This window comes from Procambarus clarkii, chromosome 73, assembly GCF_040958095.1.
Source record: "Procambarus clarkii isolate CNS0578487 chromosome 73, FALCON_Pclarkii_2.0, whole genome shotgun sequence".
Taxonomy (NCBI): Eukaryota; Metazoa; Arthropoda; class Malacostraca; order Decapoda; family Cambaridae; genus Procambarus; species Procambarus clarkii.
The window spans coordinates 26526838-26548321 of NC_091222.1; the positions used below are offsets into that span (position 1 = coordinate 26526838).

The 21484-nt window shown below is 42.9% G+C and overlaps 1 protein-coding gene across 1 annotated transcript in view; it reads left to right on the forward strand.

The window, feature by feature from the left end:
* LOC138356605 (uncharacterized) overlaps nucleotides 1-17667 on the forward strand; it is a 110393-nt gene extending 92726 nt beyond the window's left edge. The window contains exon 2 of the mRNA XM_069312791.1: nucleotides 17540-17667. Within this exon, the coding sequence (XP_069168892.1) occupies nucleotides 17540-17650 (111 nt within the window). The 3' untranslated portion in view covers nucleotides 17651-17667. The remainder of the gene's footprint in view (nucleotides 1-17539) is intronic.
* The last annotated feature ends 3817 nt before the right edge of the window (nucleotides 17668-21484 follow it).

Genomic DNA, 21484 nt, shown 5'->3' on the forward strand with positions numbered 1-21484 from the left:
CAATATCCCCAATATTTCCCCTTCACAACACAACAAAATCCCCTCTGCCTCTCGTTCCATTCATGTTAATAGTCTTGGCGTAACTGTATGCCAGGATGGATTGTTGGCATTGATGATACTGACAGCTCATTGTTTACATGTGTGTGTGTGTGTGTGTGCGCGTGTGTGTGCGCGCGCGCGTGCTTGCGGGGGTTGAGGTCTGGCTTTTTGGTCCCGTCTCTCAATCGTCAATCAACTGGTGTACAGGTTCCTGAGCCTATTGGGCTCTATCATATCTACACTTGAAACTGTGTATGGAGTCAGCCTCCACCACATCACTTGCCTAATCATTCGCTGTTTAGCTAACTACTCTGACACTGGAAAAAAGTTCTTTCTAACGTCCCTGTGACTCATGGTGGTACTCAGTTTCCACCTGTGTCCCCCTTGTTCGCGTCCCACCAGTGTTAAATAGTTTATCCTTGTTTACCCGGTCGATTTCTCTGAGGATTTTGTAGGTTGTGATCATGTCTCCCCTTACTCTTCTCTCTTCCAGTGTCGTAAGGTGCATTTCCCGCAGCCTTTCCTCGTAACTCATGCCTCTTAGTTCTGTGTGTGTGTGTGCTTGCGGGGGTTGAGCTCTGGCTCTTTGGTCCCGCCTCTCAACTGTCAATCAACAGGTGTACAGGTTCCTGAGCCTATTGGACTCTATCATATCTACATTTGAAACTGTGTATGGAGTCAGCCTCCACCACATCACTGCCTAATGCATTCCATTTGTCTACTACTCTGTGTGTGTGTGTGTGTGTGTGTGTGTGTGTGTGTGTGTGTGTGTGTGTGTGTGTGTGTATGTGTCTGTGTGTGTGTGTGTGTTGTGTGGTGTGTGTGTGTGTGTGTGTATGTGTGTGTGTATGTGTGTGTGTGTATTTTGCAGCATTCATGCCCCAGAGTAGGTAGAGAGCCCCCAGCACGACAAGACTGTCGGAAAAGCCACTCACCCAACACATAAAACAGACCCTCCCGGCTGCCGTCAGAGCTAGTAGCTATAACGAGAGAGGGGGATAAAAAAAAAACACGGCATAAAACAAGGGCGTCAAACACAATAATTAGCGTTATACCTATTTAGTTTTACCTGCCTGTCAAAGGTAATGATGACACCTGCCTGCCAGGCGCTCGCCCGAGCCTGTCAAACACCAACTTAGTCATCACAGGAAACAGCTGTTGGGTGTAAACAAAAAAATAATCAGAAATAGGATGAAAAAAACTTGTAAAAAAAATGTAAATTTGTAGGAATGTGATAAGATGTTGGGGGGGTTGGGGGGGGGGAGGTGGACAAAATGATAATATATTGTTTAATTGCTATACAGTTTATAATACGCATATATCGACAGTGTGTGTGTGTGTGTGTGTGTGTGTGTGTGTGTGTGTGTGTGTACTCACCTAGTTGTACTCACCTAGTTGTGTTTTGCGGGGGTTGAGCTCTGGCTCTTTGGTCCCGCCTCTCAACCGTCAATCAACTGGTGTACAGGTTCCTGAGCCTATTGGGCTCTGTCATATCTACACTTGAAACTGTGTATGGAGTCAGCCTCCACCACATCACCCCCTAATGCATTCCATTTGTGTGTGTGTGTGTGTGTGTGTGTGTGTGTGTGTGTGTGTGTGTGTGTGTGTGTGTGTGTGTGTGTGTGTGTGAGTGTGTACCTATTTGTGCTTGCAGGGGGTTGAGCTTTGACTCTGTGGTCCCGCCTCTCAACCGTCAATCAACTGGTGTACAGATTCCTGAGCCTACTGGATTCTATCATATCTACGTGTGTGTGTGTGTGTGTTCTGTTACTAAGAATTCTATGATCCGTCCGGGAATCGAACCCTGGATGTTTCCAGGGGTCAGTCCTAACCTTACACAATTCTTAATGATTTATTGACTAAGGAACCATTCAAATTTTCTCACTCATGTATGTATGTATGAAACTCTGCATGTATATGAATGAATTTAAGTTCATAATATCAGTTTCGCTATCTTGTTCCAGAATTTGATCTATATAATATTGCGTTAGTTTCTGTTATGTCTGAATTAATTATATATGAATAGCTGTATCTCGAACGGGTTAATGTAAACTCATTAGTTTACAAGTGCAGATGTAGACTCATAGTAACGTGGCTGAAGAAATGTTGAACAAAGCACTCACTAGAAAGTGAAGGGACGACGACGTTTCGGTCCGTCCTGGACCATTCTCAAGTCGATAACCTTCAGACGAAACGTCGTCGCCTCTTCCAGTGTGTGATTTGGTAAACAGTTTACGGGTATATCCGGTAAGTTAGGAAGACTGAGTTTACACTTGCGGAGATGGTAGTGCTGATCTTGGTTTAGGCCTCGATATCATACTGCCTTTAGCAGTTCGATAACAAATTGCCTTTCTCCCTCCCACACATACCCTCCCTCCCCCCCCCCCACACACACACCCTCCCCCCCACACACACCCTCCTCCCCCCCCACACACACACTCTCCCCCCCCCCACACACACACCCTCCCCCCCCCCCACACACACACACCCCTCCCCCCCCCCACACACCCCTCCCTCCCCCCCCACACACACCCTCTCCCCCCCCCCACACACACACCCTCCCCACCACACACACACACACCCTCCCCCCCCCACACACACACACCCTCCCCCCCCCCACACACATACCCTCCCCCCCCACACACACAAACCCTCCCCCCCCCACACACACACACCCTCCCCCCCCCCACACACACACCCTCCCCCCCCACACACACACCCTCCCCCCCCCCACACACACACACCCTCCCCCCACACACCCCCCCCCCATGAGAGGATGGGACCAGTAACTACCACGTTCTAGGCTATTAACAAGTTTTTAACGCGTAATAAAATGTTCAGGCAGTTAAGCATTTAACCTTTGCCGCACTTAGGCTACGGCTTTGATAACCGTTCTTGCTATCCTTCAGGCGGGACCTGCCCCTCCTAACCAGTCGCTTGGCCAAGGGATAGTTAGTGGTTGGGGCGGTCAGCAATAGTCATGGATAGAGAGGATAGTTTGAGGTTTGACAAGATGTCTTTAAGTAGTTAAAATGTCTTAGAATGTCTTCAAGTAGTTAATGACTGGCAGGAAACAATATGAATGATCACTATCTTATCTTGAGGTTATCTTGAGATGATTTCGTGGCTTAGCGTCCCCGCGGCCCGGTTCTCGACCAGGCCTCCTTTTTGTTACACATCCCCAGGAAGCAGCCCGTAGCAGCTGTCTAACTCCCTGGTACCTATTTACTGCTAGGTGAATAGGAGCGTCAAGGTGAAAGAAACTACCCATTTGTTTCCGCCTCCACCGTGGATCAAACCCGGAACCTCAGGATTACGAATCCCGAGCGCTGTCCATTCAGCCGTCAGGCCCCATCAGGATACATTTATACATTCACATACGAAATCTGTGCATCTTTCGTCAGTCATGGCAGCGTTGTTTACATGTATTAAATGATTTAAGAACTTCGAAGTTTGCTTATAACAATAAACTTGGGCTGTAAACTTTCAAGTTGGTAAACTTTAATTTAAGCTGTCATAATTGAGGAAAGATCTACAGGTTTCGCCACTGGTTATGGTAATAATTGATGTTATTGTTATTTGATATATCAATTTTATTATTTTATTTTTATTTATACTATATTTAAAACTATTTTCACTAATATTATGGGTTTTACTATTATTATTATTAAAGTAAAAATACTATTGTAGTCATAACGACAATTATAAGTAGCAGTGAAGTAAATAAGTTATGTCGTAGCAGTAAATTTGTTGTGGTAGCAGTAAAGTAAATTAGTAGTGATTGTAGTGTTGTAAATGAATAGGGGTCGTAGTGTTGTAAATGAATAGTGAACGTAGGGAGGCCTGGTCGACGACCGGGCCGCGGGGACGCTAAGCCCCGGAAGCACCTCAAGGTAACCTCAAGGTAGTAGTAATGTGATTCAGAGTCTCGATGGTCAAACTATCAAAAAAGTTTATGTATGGACCCCAGCTTACAGGACGCGGGTGTTTTACGAGAACACATGCACAGAACTCAGGTGTTCTATGAAAACACCTGAGCGTTGTACAGTATTCACACGTTTAACACCGACAAAGTGCGCGCGTTTTCGTAAAAAAACATCTGCATTGTACGGGTGTTTTCGTAAAAACACCTGCAGTTAGAAACAAATGGGCATTCCACGGCTCTATTTTGAGCTAGCGAGCGATTTCTCTGTCTTTCTGTCTGTCTCTGTCTCTCTGTCTCTGTCTCTCTCTGTCTCTGTCTCTCTCTGTCTCTGTCTCTCTCTGTCTCTGTCTCTCTCTGTCTCTGTCTCTCTGTCTCTCTCTCTGTCTGTCTCTCTCTCTCTGTCTCTGTCTGTCTGTCTCTCTGTCTGTCTCTCTGTCTCTCTCTCTCTCTCTCTGTCTCTGTCTCTCTCTCTCTCTGTCTCTCTGTTTCTCTGTCTCTCTCTCTCTCTCTCTCTCTCTCTCTCTCTCTCTCTCTCTCTCTCTCTCTCAGCACTGGGTTTTATTCTTTTATCAATAAAAACCTTTAATGGATTCACTTTTTTTACTTTGCACGATACTATTAAGTTCCAAAGCCCAGAGTGAGTCCCTATTTCCCAGATTTTATTATTTTATTGATATAAAAAATTTATTCTTTTCATTAACCTTTTTCTCGTAAAATTGACACATATATATATATATATATATATATATATATATATATATATATATATATATATATATACATATATATATATATATATATATATATATATATATATATATATACATATATATATATATATATATATATATATATATATATATATATATATTTCTACGCTAACATTTTATTTTTTTTTACGATATAAAAAATGAAGGAAAAAGAAAAAATATATAATTTAGGGAAAAAATAACTCTCGTACTCTATATTTTCATTCATGGTTTGGAGTAAAATATTCTCGTACCACAGTTTCATTCATAAAAAAAATGGCGGTAAGGGAGCCGGTCGGCCGAGCGGACAGCACGCTGGACTTGTGATCCTGTGGTCCTGGGTTCGATCCCAGGCGCCGGCGAGAAACATTGGGCAGAGTTTCTTTCACCCTATGCCCCTGTTACCTAGCAGTAAATAGGTACCTGGGAGTTAGTCAGCTGTCACGGGCTGCTTCCTGGGGGTGGAGGCCTGGTCGAGGACCGGGCCGCGGGGACACTAAAGCCCCGAAATCATTTCAAGATAACCCCAAGAAGAAGGGATACAGAGGGAGACATCATCTTGTGTTATTGTGGGATAAAGTCCGGGTCTTTCTAGAAGACACGGGCCCTGGGAACAGGGCCCGTGGGGACACGGAGCGTGAGGGGCCGTCCTCTGATGCAGCATCTTCTTGTGATCTTAAGATAATCAACAATATCTTAGCACCCTTAATAGAAGGTACTAAGATCACTACAGCATCATGTAATGTATCTTATTTATACAACTTACTCCTGTATTCATGTAGATATCCGACGGATGTAGAATGGATTTATCTAAACATTTTATTTATTTAAATAACATCTTTCTAGCAGGTTAAGTTCATTTCGAACTTATCATGTACTCTAAAGATAAGTCAATAAAAGGCAGATCCTCTCAAATTATAACACTGAAACAATGGGTTATACAATGAAACACTGTATAAACATCAGAGGTCCGCGGTTGTTCAACGTTCTCCCAGCGAGCATAAGAAATATTGCCGGAACAACCGTGGACATTTTCAAGAGGAAACTAGATTTATTCCTCCAAGGAGTGCCGGATCAGCCGGGCTGTGGTGGGTATGTGGGCCTGCGGGCCGCTCCAAGCAACAGCCTGGTGGACCAAACTCTCACAAGTCGAGCCTGGCCTCGGTCCGGGCTTGGGGAGTAGAAGAACTCCCAGAACCCCATCAACCAGGTATCAACCAGGTTTGCTTGAAGGTAATATTGCCTTTTTTGCAGCTAATAGTGTGTTTTTATTTCAGCTAAAACACCCTTGAAAACAGCTATAGGCCCAGAAACATCTGAAAGCTAACTTACAGCGTATCAGTGATCTATTTACTGTATTCACAAATCAGATATGCAAAAGCTCTTAGTATTTTCAACGTGACATTCCAGTCTACTTAAAATCTTTTCAGTATTTACGTTCTGTCATTGAATCGAACGAGACGGTTCTCGGGCAGTAAATAAAAGATATCACTCCATCAATACTATAACAGCTCCCGTGGGAACCTGTCATTGGTCAACTGACTGGACTGGGAATAGCCTCGTTCGCTCCTGTTACGGACACCCCAGTCTACAGAGGTTATCTTGAGGTTATCTTGAGATGATTTCGGGGCTTTAGTGTCCCCGCGGCCCGGTCCTCGACCAGGCCTCCACCCCCAGGAAGCAGCCCGTGACAGCTGACTAGCTTCCAGGTACCTATTTACTGCTAGGTAACAGGGGCATTCAGGGTGAAAGAAACTTTGCCCATTTGTTTCTGCCTCGTGCGGGAATCGAACCCGCGCCACAGAATTACGAGTCCTGCGCGCTATCCACCTGGCTACGAGGCCACCAAGAGGTCACGTTTGATCTATTATGTTGTCGTATTGTCACGGTTGTGTGTGTGGCATATGCCCACCGCAACAGTTTTGGCTCTTTTGGTGACAATGGCGCGTGAAAGCCGCGTTGACACCCTCCGTTGGGGTTGACGGCGTTCACACGCTCAATCTGTCAAATGTCACCGCCACCGCGGATGTCAAAGGGTCTTCTAGCTGTCAAAAGGTGTGAGAGGGAGTTAGGGCGTTGTAGGGAGGTTGTACGGGGCTTGAAATAGTTGATAGGAAAAGGGGGAGTAAGAATTGACATGTAAGGGGTGGGTGGTTGACAGAGGACCTTGACAGGGGGGCAAACTAGTGACAGGAACCCCTCGAAACAGTTGTAAGGCATGACTCAAACACCTGTCGACCTAGACAGGGAGATCAGACATAAACAAGAGAGGTGGACACACGAGGGTGAATTATAGAAAAGGGGTCGCGGTTCCCACCATTACAAAGGGGTCCCCTGATTGCCCTGGTGCCCCCCCTACCCCCCCCATCCTGCTGGGGTTACTGCTCCTGCTACTGCTGCTGTTGTTGATGCTTTTGTTGACCTTTCCTGCTGCAATTGATATTTAGTCGTTAGTGACCTATAAGATTGTTGGTGATCGCTCCTGTTGTTCATGATTCTCTCTTTCTCTCTCTTTCTCTCTCTCTCTCTCTCTCTCTCTCTCTCTCTCTCTCTCTCTCTCTCTCTCTCTCTCTCTCTCTCTCTCTCTCTCTCTCTCTCTCTCTCTCTCTCTCTCTCTCTTTCTCTCTCTCTCTCTCTCTCTCTCTCTCTCTCTCTCTCTCTCTCTCTCTCTCTCTCTCTCTCTCTCTCTCTCTTTCTCTTTATATATATATATATATATATATATATATATATATATATATTATATATATATATATATATATATATATATATACCTCTGGTGCAAGTGTAGGGACCCATAGCCTCAGAGAAGAAAATAAAGAGTACCCAGAAAACAGAAAAGACATTGTGGATCCTCACTGAACACTTTAATATTCCTTCTACAACCCCTATTCTTTTATTTGTATATATATATATATATATATATATATATATATATATATATATATATATATATATATATATAATATTATATATATATATATATATATATAATATTATATATATATATATATATATATATATATATATATATATATATAATATATATATAATATTTTTTTCTTTGATGACATAGCTTGTGGTGGTTCCTCGACTTTGAGTGCCGCCCAAACTCTTAAAAAAGCCTACATTTGCCGCCTTTTTGGGAGCGTTCTTGCGCTCTTATGGAGATTGTTTAATGTAGCGTGAGGCGGGAAAGTAGTGATAACGGCTGTTCACAAAAGTTCATTGTTGTTACTGGCCGCCTAGTTGTTCATTTGGCCTCGGCCTGCTGTGAAGGCTGGCTGGTATTTTACCTAGGGGGTTGGGGGTTGGCAATTTTACCCCTACCCCCTCCCACCCCTGTAACCTCGGGAGGGGGTTGGCAACTTTACCCCTACCCCCTCCCACCCCTGTAACCTCGGGAGGGGGTTGGCAACTTTACCCTTACCCCCTTCCACCCCTGTAACCTTGGGCGGGGGTTGGTAACTTTACCCCTACCACCCCCTCCCACCCCTGTAACCTTGGGCGGGGGTTGGCAACTTTACCCCTACCACCCCCTCCCACCCCTGTAACCTTGGGCGGGGGTTGGCTACTTTACCCCTACCCCCTTCCACCCCTGTAACCTCGGGAGGGGGTTGGCAACTTTACCCCTACCACCCCCTCCCTCCCCTGTAACCTCGGGGGTTACAGGGGTGGTAGGGGGGGTGGGGAGGAATGTTAATGTTTATTCTAGAGGGGGGGGGGGGGTTAAGAGGTTAATATGGTAATTTTTCACATGAGGGAGGTATGTTAATTTTTTTTATCAGGGGAAAGGGGAGATGTTTTCCCTTTTTTATTAGGGGAAAGGGGGATGTTTTCCCTTTTTTATTAGGGGAAAGGGGGATGTTTTCCCTTTTTTATTAGGGGAAAGGGGGATGTTTTCCCTTTTTTATTAGGGGAAAGGGGGATGTTTTCCCTTTTTTATTAGGGGAAAGGGAGATGTTTTCCCTTTTTTATTAGGGGAAGGGGGATGTTTTCCCTTTTTTCTCAGGGTAAGGGGGGGATGTTTTCTCATTTTCTATCAGGGGAAGGGGGATGTTATTCCCTTTTCTCTCAGGGGAAGAAGAGATTAGTTTACTTTCTCTTGGGCTGAAAGGGAAGAAGAGACATGTATGCAAACCTTTCTCTTGGATAGGGGAAAGGGGGGGGGGTATTGATGGTAAATTTAACTTTCTCTTTAAAAAAGGCTGGTTATCTTATCTCTTCTTCATTTGTTAACATTTTCCGTGATGTTAACGGTGTGTTTAGGGTTAAAAGGGTTAAATCTTTGGCTTCTCCCGCCAAATGGGATGTTAAAAACGTTTGAACGTTTTTTTAAACAAACGTTAAACGTTTAAACTTGGTGGGAACGTTTACGGTAATTAAAGCTTCTGATATTGGATTGTTAATGGTCTTCCTCTGAAGACTTAACATTCTGTGGAGGGTTAACTTCATCTCTAGTCTGTTAACTAATTATAATGTTAACAAATTCTGGTACATCCGGAAGCTGTCATAATTCTTTTTGATGCCTTAATACTCTCTTAGGATTGTTATATTTTCTCTCTACAATGTCTATCAAAAATTATTATTTTAAGGAATGGGTTAAAAAACAGTTTGGTAATATTAACTATTTCTAACATGGCGGGAAAATTTATTTAATTTATTTTATTTATTTATTTATTTATATACAAGAAGGTACATTGGGTTTGAGAGAATACATAGCACAGTATTTACAATCTTGTAAAGCCACTAGTACGCGCAGCGTTTCGGGCAGGTCCTTAATCTAACAGATAATTTTAAGTAGGTAAATTCTAGCAGAATTAATAATGGGTTAGGAAATGGGTTAGGAATGCTCTTTCTTTAAATGAGATGGTTAACTTTCTCTATTCAACCTGTCAACTAAATGTGGGTGAAAGTCAACATTTTCTCTAGAAAGTGTCGTTTTTCTAATGGGGAAAATGCCTTTCTTAATTGAAAACTTTACATTTTATAAAACTTTTAAAGTTTTGAGAGCGTTAAATTCTTTTTTATTTGAGGATTTAATGTTCTGAATGTGGAGGAATGTGAATGTTTTCGTGGGTGAGTGAAGGAATTTTCTGATAAGATTGACGTTATCTCTAGGAAATGGGATCACATTTTCGTTAGGGGAATGTTATTTGTTAACAAATAACAGTTCTGTTATTTGTTAACAAATAACAAATAACTACAATAACAGTGTAGTTCTCTCTCCAGAGAGAGAACTACATCAGTGCATGTAGTCTGTCTCTCTGTCTCTGTCTTCTCTCTCTGTCTCGGTCTTTTTCTGTCTTTTTCTCTATCTCTCTGTCTCGGTCTTTTTTCTGTCTTTTTCTCTATCTCTCTGTCTCGGTCTTTTTTCTGTCTTTTTCTCTATCTCTCTGTCTCGGTCTTTTTCTGTCTTTTTCTCTATCTCTCTGTCTTTGTCTCTCTCCCTCTGTCTCTCTCCCTCTGTCTCTCCTCTCTCTGTCTCTCTCCTCTCTCTATCTGTATCTGTCTCGGTCTCTTTCTCTGTCTTTCTCTCTCTCTCTCCCTCCCTCTATCTCTGTCTCTCTCCCTCCCTCTATCTCTGTCTCTCTCCCTCCCTCTATCTCTGTGTCTCCGTTTCCTCTGTATCTCTGTCTTTGTCTCTCTCCCTCTGTCTCTCTCCCTCTGTCTCTCCTCTCTTTGTCTCTCTCTCTCTCTCTCTCTCTCTCTCTCTCTCTCTCTCTCTCTCTCTCTCTCTCTCTCTCTCTCTCTCTCTCTCTTTCTCTTTCTCTCGTGATACGACCATAAAACAGCTTCTTAAATCCACATAACCATTTATCCACCATCGCCAATTTCTTTGCCTTCACTAAATCCATTCACCGTACCCAGGGTAGGAAAAGGAAGTATAGTATAGTAGAAAATCCCCCAGTTTAGGATTTGGAAGGGGGGGGATTTTTGGAGGTCTTTCCTCCTACCCGGATTACATTTAATGTAATGATCTATCTTTCATTAGGAAGCAAAGAGCTTGTCTGGGAGCCTGGCTCTGCTCTAAGCTCTAGTCTGTTAATTAGGTCTGTACTGATGAGAAATAGTGAGAGGTCTAGTTAATTAATTTTTCAGACATCCTGATTAGAATTTTTTTTTTGCCTTTTTTTTTATAAAACCATGGCTGACTGGGTATATTGTACTGTGTAGTGATTACCAGAATGGAGGTGTGTTCTTGGAGTTCAGATCAAAATTCTATTCTGATGAGGTGGTGTTGAATAGTAGGGATAGGTGAAGAAAGTATTGGATAGATCTTGAGGTTATCTTGAGATGATTTTTGGGCTTTAGTGTCCCCGCGGCCCGGTCCTCGACCAGGCCTCCACCCCCCAGGAAGTTGCCCGTGACAGCTGACTAACATAGGTGAAGAAAGTATTACTTGCATAGATCTTGAGGTTATCTTAAGATGATTTCGGGGCTTAGTGTCCCCGCGTCCCGGTCCTCGACCAGGCCTCCACCCCCCAGGAAGCAGCCCGTGACAGCTGACTAACTCCCAGGTACCTATTTAGTGCTAGGTAATAGGGGCATCAGGGTGGAAGAAACTCTGCGTATTGTTTCTCGCCGGCGTCCGGGATCGAACCCGGGACCACAGGATCACGCGTCCAGTTTTCTGTCCGCTCAGCCACTGACTCCCTAGGATGGGAGAATGGGTCAGCCGGATAGATGGATGACTTGATACTGACAAATGAGTGGAGTACAGTCCATTGCGGGATCACCATAGCCCGTGCTACTTGCAACTTTTTATTCCAGGTTGCGAATCTTAACAGAGTGGAGTAACTGGATAGATTGACTGTGGAGGTGGCTAGATAAGACATGAGAGGTAGCCGGATAGGCGCAAGATAAGACATGAGAGGTATCCGGATAGGCGCAAGATAAGACATGAGAGGTAGCCTGATAGGCGCAAGATAAGACGTGAGAGGTAGCCGGATAGGCGCAAGATAAGACATGAGAGGTAGCCGGATAGGCGCAAGATAAGACGTGAGAGGTAGCCGGATAGGCGCAAGATAAGACGTGAGAGGTAGCCGGATAGGCGCAAGATGAGACGTGAGAGGTAGCCGGATAGGCGCAAGATAAGACATGAGAGGTAGCCGGATAGGCGCAAGATAAGACATGAGAGGTAGCCGGATAGGCGCAAGATAAGACATGAGAGGTAGCCGGATAGGCGCAACAGCAAGGGGGGCAAGAAAGATGGACCGGGGACGAGGCTGGCGAAGGACAGACCCGGACTGAGAATTTGTAATATCGTGAACATGTCTCCGGGGTCAGTGTTGATGACCCATGAAGCTGACCCCCCAAGTGTGGCCCGTTGATGTTGACGAGGGTAGGCAAAGGTAGAGGGGGGGGACGGGCAGAGGGGGGGGGACGGGCAGAGGGGGGGGGGGGAAGAGAGGCAAAGGGGCAAGAGACCCAGGCAAAACCAGGTACCTATTCTACCACACATAATAGCACTGTGTTCGTTCCAAAAAAAAAGGGAAAATAACCACGAATAACACCAAAAATAGGGAATAAACCCATCAATAACACCAAAAATAGGGAATAAACCCATCAATAACACCAAAAATAGGGGAAAAAAACATCAATAACACCAAAAATAGGGAAAAACCCATCAATAACACCAAAAATAGGGAATAAACCCATCAATAACACCAAAAATAGGGAATAAACCCATCAATAACACCAAAAATAGGGAATAAACCCATCAATAACACCAAAAATAGGGAATAAACCCATCAATAACACCAAAAATAGGGGAAAACCCATCAATAACACCAAAAATAGGGGAAAACCCATCAATAACACCAAAAATAGGGGGGGAAACCCATCAATAACACCAAAAATAGGGGGGGAAACCCATCAATAACACCAAAAATAGGGGGGGAAACCCATCAATAACACCAAAAATAGGGGGAAAAAACATCAATAACACCAAAAATAGGAGAAAAAACATCAATAACACCAAAAATAGAGAAAAACAACCCATCAATAACATCAAAATGAATACCATAGCCCCCCTCCCCCTCCAAAAAAAGCCCCCAAAAAGCCCCCAAAAGCCCTATAAATAGCCCGGACAACCACGCACCTCCAACAAAAGTCTCTCCCCACGAGTGAGACAAATAGGTCAAAACCGGACAAAACTCAGCCGGATTTTGAGATTTTCTTGGTCAAAATTTCGTCTCACGTTCACGGGCGAGAGCTTCAGAAATTTTAATTAGCCGCCGGCACCAAGATATAAAATATTTGGGGTTCCATATTCAACCATTCCAGTCTTCAAAATTTTATTGTGCCTTGTGGCTCTCTTGAAGTCCTCCAGCTTGCTGATCTGCTGGGATGTGCTGGGTAGGGAGCTGTGGCAGGTGTGGGATGTTGAGATGTGCTGGGTAGGGAGCTGTGGTAGGTGTGGGATGTTGAGATATGCTGGTTAGCCTAGTCTAGCAGGTGTGGGATGTTGACTTGTGCTGGGTAGGGAACTGTGGTAGGTGTGGGATGTTGATATGTGCTGGGTAGGGAGCTGTGGCAGGTGTGGGATGTTGAGATGTGCTGGGTAGGGAGCTGTGGTAGGTGTGGGATGTTGAGATATGCTGGGTAGGGAGCTGTGGCAGGTGTGGGATGTTGAGATGTGCTGGGTAGGGAGCTGTGGTAGGTGTGGGATGTTGAGATATGCTGGGTAGGGAGCTGTGGCAGGTGTGGGATGTTGAGATGTGCTGGGTAGGGAGCTGTAGCAGGTGTGGGATGTTGAGATGTGCTGGGTAGCTTAGTCTAGAAGGTGTAGGATGTTGAAATGTGCTGGGTAGGGAGCTGTGGCAGGTGTGGGATGTTGAGATGCGCTGCTTAGGGAGCTGTAGCAGGTGTAGGATGTTAAGATGTGCAGGTTTGCTTAGTCTAGCAGATGTGGGATGTTGAGATGTGCTGGTTAGCTTAATCTAGCAGGTGTGTGGAGCAGCTAACTATATCAGGTTTGGAACGTAGATAACTACAAGTCAGCAGTAGCAGGTTTGGAATGTAGTCAGGTCAGCCAGCTATAGAACGTCTGGAATGCGACGTTGCAAGGCAATATCTGGAAACTTTAATAGGTTTGCAATGTTGAAAATTAGACTGGATTGCATATGTGTGTTTCCCCCAAGTTCAGCTGCTTATACATATATGCAGTGTTATCTGTTTGGAGTCTTTATTTGGCATAATTATTAACGACTGCAATTAGTTAATCAAGTTATCTTTTTCCCTGATAATTTTGATTTGCAACGCATATTGTGAGCAATTTCTTAATAAGTTAATTGTATTAAACGCAAAGTTGGGCATTCTAAACAAGAAAAATCTCATTAGATATATATATATATATATATATATATATATATATATATATATATATATGAGTGTCAGACCATCCTTAAGTACTTTAGTATTTCGTATATTAATACATCTTTAGAAGGAATGAAAATGAATTAAAATACGAAAGTACTTAAGGAAATTCCTGTTTCAATTCTAACTCCGTGGTCTGACACTGTCACATTTTTCATCACGTGTTATTTTCGTGATTTACACACACACACACACACACACACACACACATTTGGCTCTTTGCGGGACCAAAGAGCCAAAGCTCAACCCCCGCAAGCACAAATAGGTGAGTACAAATATATATATATATATATATATATATATATATATATATATATATATATATATATATATATATATATATATATATATATATATATATATATATATATATATATAAGTACCACATTTGTAGTACTTATAGAGAAGAATTTAGAACACATATGTGATGGGTTTTTTGAAACTCCCAAGAAAAAATTTTGAGAAAAAAGTCAAAAGTAATTAGACAATAATTCTCCAGTGTACATAACATCCATCTATACAACATACATAGATACATACATACACATACATACACATTGCAACAAAAATTCTTCAAAACAATAGGTATAAAAGTAAATAAAATACAATAGATTTTACATACGCGGCAAACGGTGAATCCCAGAATTTTGGCTGAGGAAAAATGGAGGAATGGAAGCCACATTTCGGCACAGGGACCTCCTCCAAATTTTAATTAGTGCCAGTCTGGGTGAAAAAAAATGGCAGGCTGGCTTGGGGCTCGCTGCTCCCCGCTAAGCTAAGCTAAACTCACCCTTAGCAGCGCTCAGGCCATTTTTTTTTTTAGCTTGGGTGCCCCTAATAAAGAATTTTTATTACTTTTTATTAGTCTAATTTTTTATAATTTTTTTGTCCCTTTTTTTCTATCTCTAGTGGTCTCGTTGTATATACAACTAATACAATTGTTTGGATATAGTTGTATTTAATTGTATTTATTTAGGTATTTCCCCGTTTCTCTGTGTATTTCTGGACGTCTAAATAAATAAATAAATAAATATATATATATATATATATATATATATATATATATATATATATATATATATATATATATATATATATATATATATATATATATATATTTTACAAACTGCTAGCAGTCCCCGTGGCGCAGTGGTAAGACACTCGTATGGCGTTTCGCGAGCGCTTTGGCCTGGGTTCGTATCCTGGCCGGGGAAGGATTGACCGGGCACCAATCCTTAACTGTAGCCTCTGTTCGCCCAGCAGTGAATTGGTGCCTTGTTAAACGATTTGGCGGGTCTTATTCGGGGCTAAATTAGGATTAAGAACCTGCCTGTGTGTGTGTGTGTGTGTGTGTATATATATATATATATATATATATATATATATATATATATATATATATATATATATATATATATATATATATATATAACTGTCGGAGAGCCAGTCCCCCTTCTCTTACAAGCTTGCTAAACGACCTAAACCATCTAATGGGTTGTTACCTCAATGGTGCGACGTGCCAAAGCGTTTCTGGCCATTGGTAAGGGTGTACGAAGCTGTCACGAGGTCCCGTGTCGTTACTGGGTCAATGGGTATGACCTCTCTGACCTAGGAGGGGCCAGGAGAGTGCTACACCAATCCTATACTGTAGATAGGTGTTGTAGTATAGGGTCACGCCATCTACCTTATTCTGTGTAACTTTCTCTCAAAGTATTGCAATGAAAGTATCTCTATGTATTGTCTAATGGCAGTGGGTTCAGAGGCTACCTCCTGTATTTGGTAGCCTCTGAACCCATATATTATCCAGCAGTGTATTATTGAACTCTGAACCCATATATTATCTAGCATATTGTGTATTATCTAGCAGTGTTTTAAAGTCTATTCTACTGTTAATATGTGAGTTGTATTGTGTGTCAGTTCATTTTCCATCTCGTGGGAATGGCGTAGGGAGTTCTAGGCTGATTATGCATTTTTGTTCTCTATAGTGTCTATGTAGAGGCCTCTGATAGTCTGTACTTGGCCCTCTGATGGAACCTGTACTTGGCCCTCTGATGGAACCTGTACTTGGCCCTCTGATGGAACCTGTACTTGGCTCTCTGATGGAACCTGTACTTGGCCCTCTGATGGAACCTGTACTTGGCCCTCTGATGGAACCTGTACTTGGCCCTCTGATGGAACCTGTACTTGGCCCTCTGATGGAACCTGTACTTGGCCCTCTGATGGAACCTGTACTTGGCGCTCTGATAGTCTGTACTTGGCCCCCTGACAGACCCTGTACTCGGCCCTCTGACAGAGCCTATACTCGGCCCCCCTGACAGAGCTTGTACTCGGAGCTCTATAGAGCCAAGTACAAGTACACACTCCATACACTGAGTAGAGAGGCAAATAGAACACAACTTCAGATTATTGAAGAACGACTTAGAAAAGACAACAGACATAGTTAACAGGTTTTGAAGAAAGAGAGAGAGAGAGAGAGAGAGAGAGAGAGAGAGAGAGAGAGAGAGAGAGAGAGAGAGAGAGAGAGAGAGTGCGTGAGACTGTCAATGTTTACTGCTTCAGTTTTCCAACGATGAGCTATAGAGCAAAAATTAGAGCGGACTTAATACAGTCGTAATGGACTCCTAAAAGCCTTGTCATCACTGTGTGTATTGTAAGACTTTTTAGCGTAAGGCATTACTGCTTCGCTGCTTCTGGCTATTTAATGGATTTTAGAGAACTGTCTCGTTTTTATATATATATATATTTTAAGTTATTGTTGTCGAATTAAGAGGAAGGGGGAGGGGGGGGACTGAGGCCAGGGAAGTGTTCTGTCTATGAAATTTTTTTAAGTGCGGTTACCATCTATTCTGTCTGATGATTTGATGAGTTTAGTTGTATTGGATTTGATTTATTGTGATTGGTATTGTCTTTTGTATGGAGATGTAGGTGAATATTCTCTGTCTGTCTGTCTGTCTGTCTGTCTCTCTCTCTCTCTCTCTCTCTCTCTCTCTCTCTCTCTCTCTCTCTCTCTCTCTCTCTCTCTCTCTCTCTCTCTCTCTCTCTCTCTCTCTCTCTCTCTCTCTCTATTCCCTCCTGGCTAGCCACTTGGACGGTAGAGCGACGGTTTCGCTTCATGCGGGTCAGCGTTCAATCCCCGATCGTCCACAAGTGGTTGGGCACCATTCCTTTCCCACCGTCCCATCCCAAATCCTTATCCTGACCCCTTCCCAGTGCTATATAGTCGTAATGGCTTGGTGCTTTCCCCCTGATAATTCCCTCCCTTTGCAAGAAAAATTTTATTGGATAATTTTAATTTAACTTATTCACTATTTTATACATGTTTTACTTATTAATTTGTGTATATTTTGACTGAGATTTTTATTGATTTCCATCACTTTTGTAAAATTTTATTGAGATGTGTAGTCTGTAATCAGTAATTTATATCATTATCTTGCCCCCCTTACAGTCGAGCAGCGATAAGGGCGATAGCCTAAGTGGAACCTCAGGATTTCCTCCCAAATCGCCTCCTCCCATGGGTCAGTTCAACATGCCTGCTGAGATCTTCCAGGTCAGTTAGCGATTCGAATTTGTTTTATTTTTCCATTCCTGCTTTCTTCCTAAGTGTGTCTAGGCCCTGAGACTCGGGGTCTGAAATGCTGATGATATCATGTTTCCGCGTCCTGTTATCGGGTTTCCGCCCCTGAGAGGTCGTGGGGCTGATAGATCAGGGCCCAGATTCACGAAGCAGTTACTCAAGCACTTACGAACCTGGGGGCCAGTTCCACGATGCAGTTACGCAAGCACTTGCGAACGTGTACATCTTTCTTCAATCTTTGACGGCTTTGGGTATATTTATTAAACAGTTTATAAGCCTGAAGACGTTCCACTCAACTGTTGTTATTGTTATAAACAGCCTCCTGGTGCTTCGGAGCTCATTAACTGTGTAACAATCGTAAACAAAGCCGCCAAAGATTGAGAAAAGATGTACAGGTCCGTAAGTGCTTGCATAGCTGCTTCGCGAATCTGGCCCCAGGTTCGTAAGTGCTTGCGTAGCTGCTTCGTGAATCTGGCCCCAGCATTGCAGCCCTGATAGATCAACATTGCAGCCCTGAGAGTCACGTTAGCGGGTTCCAACAGCAATACTGACAACTCGAAAGGACGACTCACGCCTCTCCTGGCCTCTTGCACGCTCTGCCGCTTGCTAAGTTCTGCTGTTTTCAAAGTGAAAATCAGCATTATGCAACATGCAGGAGAGTGCCACGTCAAGCAAAGGTCACGAGGAGCTGTGGGGGTGCTTGCTTGTGTTTGAGTCATGTTTTGAACCTGTTGAAACTCGACGCCATCTTGGGTATCTTGGGATATCTGGGTTTTCCTCGTATCGTGGACGGTTTATAACTAGTTTACTAATATCTCTGCAGCCGCTGATTAGTGGATGAGATGTTAAATTATATCGTTGGTTCGTATCAAGGTGATTGGTGGAGACGTCATTGGTGATTGGTTAAGTAACCACTGAAGAATGGCTTGTCTTTAATCACCTGCGATCATTCAATACAATTTGCTGATTAGCTGAAATTATATGCTAAGCCTCTCGTAACATTTTGTTGGGCATGTTACATAGGTGTTACGAACCGTCCATGTGGAACAGGAAAAATACATGTATCTCTGACCCCTTCACTTCCTTTCCTTCTCGCTATCACTTGTATTGTGTCTATTGTACCTTTATAACCACGATAGCCATTATTATTGCTATGTTGTAATATTAACGTTATCATGTCGATTTTTATAAGACTCGAGAAATTCATGAATGTAGTTTATTTTAGACTTTTTTGAACATATGAAGCTCATAATTGTTGCATTTCAACTTGTATATATATATATTTAGTCATGTTAAAATTATGTACGACGATTTTGACATGTAAAATATCACGACTTTTGTACTTGCTAAAGTTTGACATTTGTGTTTGTCCATTGACAAAGACATATTTGAAATTTGACATTTTTTTGTTATTGTGAAATGTCCATAGACTGATTTTCAGTTTTGACGTGTTTATTAAATCCGAAGGCCGGTTATTGAATGGCCGAAGACTAGAATCACGTGTTCGGAGGCTAGACTCACGTGTCCGGAGGCTGGAATCGCGTGTCCGGAGACTAGACTCATGTGTCCGGAGGCTAGACTCACGTGTCCGGAGGCTAGACTCACGTGTCCGGAGGCTAGACTCACGTGTCCGAAGGCTAGACTCGCGTGTCCGGAGGCTAGACTCACGTGTCCGGAGGCTAGAATCACGTGTCCGGAGACTAGACTCGCGTGTCCGGAGACTAGACTCACGTGTCCGGAGACTAGACTCACGTGTCCGGAGACTAGACTCACGTGTCCGGAGACTAGATTCACGTGTCCGGAGACTAGACTCACGTGTCCGGAGGCTAGACTCGCGTGTCCGGAGGCTAGAATCACGTGTCCGGAGACTAGACTCACGTGTCCGGAGGCTAGAATCACGTGTCCGGAGACTAGACTCGCGTGTCCGGAGGCTAGACTCGCGTGTCCGGAGACTAGCATCACGTGTCCGGAGACTAGACTCACGTGTCCGGAGGCTAGACTCACGTGTCCGGAGGCTAGAATCACGTGTCCGGAGACTAGACTCGCGTGTCCGGAGACTAGCATTACGTGTCCGGAGGCTAGACTCACGTGTCCGGAGGCTAGACTCGCGTGTCCGGAGGCTAGACTCACGTGTCCGGAGACTAGACTCACGTGTCCGGAGACTAGACTCACGTGTCCGGAGACTAGATTCACGTGTCCGGAGACTAGACTCACGTGTCCGGAGACTAGCATCACGTGTCCGGAGACTAGATATAGCGTACAATGTTTATTTTTTCCACTCACGATGATATAGTTGCTGCGAGAGGCAGTTGTTGCGTATACAACTGATGTATAGGCTCTATATACACTGGCTCAGTATACACCAAAGGCGTATATATACGCCACACCCATGTAGCTATAATATACACCTCAGGCGTTAAGAATATACACTACACGCGTATATTGTCTCTATACGCGAATAAATATCTAAATACACAACAGGAATATATGTATTTATATGTATAGCATGTATATATGCTACAATAGTTTAGCCTCTATATATACACCCCGTGCATATAGGTTATGCAATTTGTATACACTAAATGCATATTGTATAATATACTGCTTTTTCAGTATAACTTATTCAAAGTTTGGGAATTCTAGAATTGTATATTGCTGATAAAAATTAATTACCCACCGTCATCCCTAACTGTTAACTAATCACGTGTTTAGCCACATGAATCTGAGTGGTTGAGGGAAAACCTAATGTTTTGCTGATCCGAGTTCAATCCCCCGTTGATACAAATGACAGGAATATTGTTTTTTCTTATGATGTTACGGATTGCGTCTTCTAGACGGAATTAGAATGTATCCCCAGAAGACTAATAGACAGGTGATGTCTAGATCTATTAGATCTATTTCTAGATCAAACTAGATCTATTAGATTATTTCTAGATCAAACTAGATCTATTTCTAGATCAAATTAGATCTATTTCTAGATCAAACTATATCAAATTAGATCTATTTCTAGATCAAACTATATCAAATTAGATCTATTTCTAGATCAAACTAGATCTATTAGATCTATTTCTAGATCAAACTAGATCTATTTCTATATCAAACTAGATCTATTAGATCTCTTTCTAGATCAAACTAGATCTATTAGATCTCTTTCTAGATCAAACTAGATCTTAGATCTCTTTCTAGATCAAACTAGATCTATTAGATCTTTCTAGATCAAACTAGATCTATTAGATCTCTTTCTAGATCAAACTAGATCTATTAGATCTCTTTCTAGATCAAACTAGATCTATTAGATCTATTTCTAGATCACACAATCTATTTCATATTGAGTTGATCAAGCAGATGTCATCAATCATAGGAAAGCAGCTAAACGAATCGTCTTCAGGAACTGGCCAATCGGTATACAGATTGTCCAGTTCCAATCATTCCAATCATTCCAGATGCTCCGCCGCATCTGGAATGATTGGTTCCTTTGGGAAAAGATGCTACCAGCTTCCTTCAAGAACCTGGGGCCAGATTCACGAAAGCACTTACGCAAGTACTTACGAACGTGTACATCTTTCCTCAATCTTTGACGGCTTTGGTTACATTTATTAAACAGTTTACAAGCATGAAAACTTGCCATTCAACTGTTGTTATTGTTATAAACAGCCTCCTGGTGCTTCGGAGCTCATTAACTGTTTAATAATTGTAAACAAAGCCGCCAAAGATTGAGGAAAGATGTACAGGTTCGTAAGTGCTTGCGTAACTGCTTCGTGAATCTGGCCCCTGGACAATATCGATCATATACTTGAGGGTATCTACGGGCGGCGC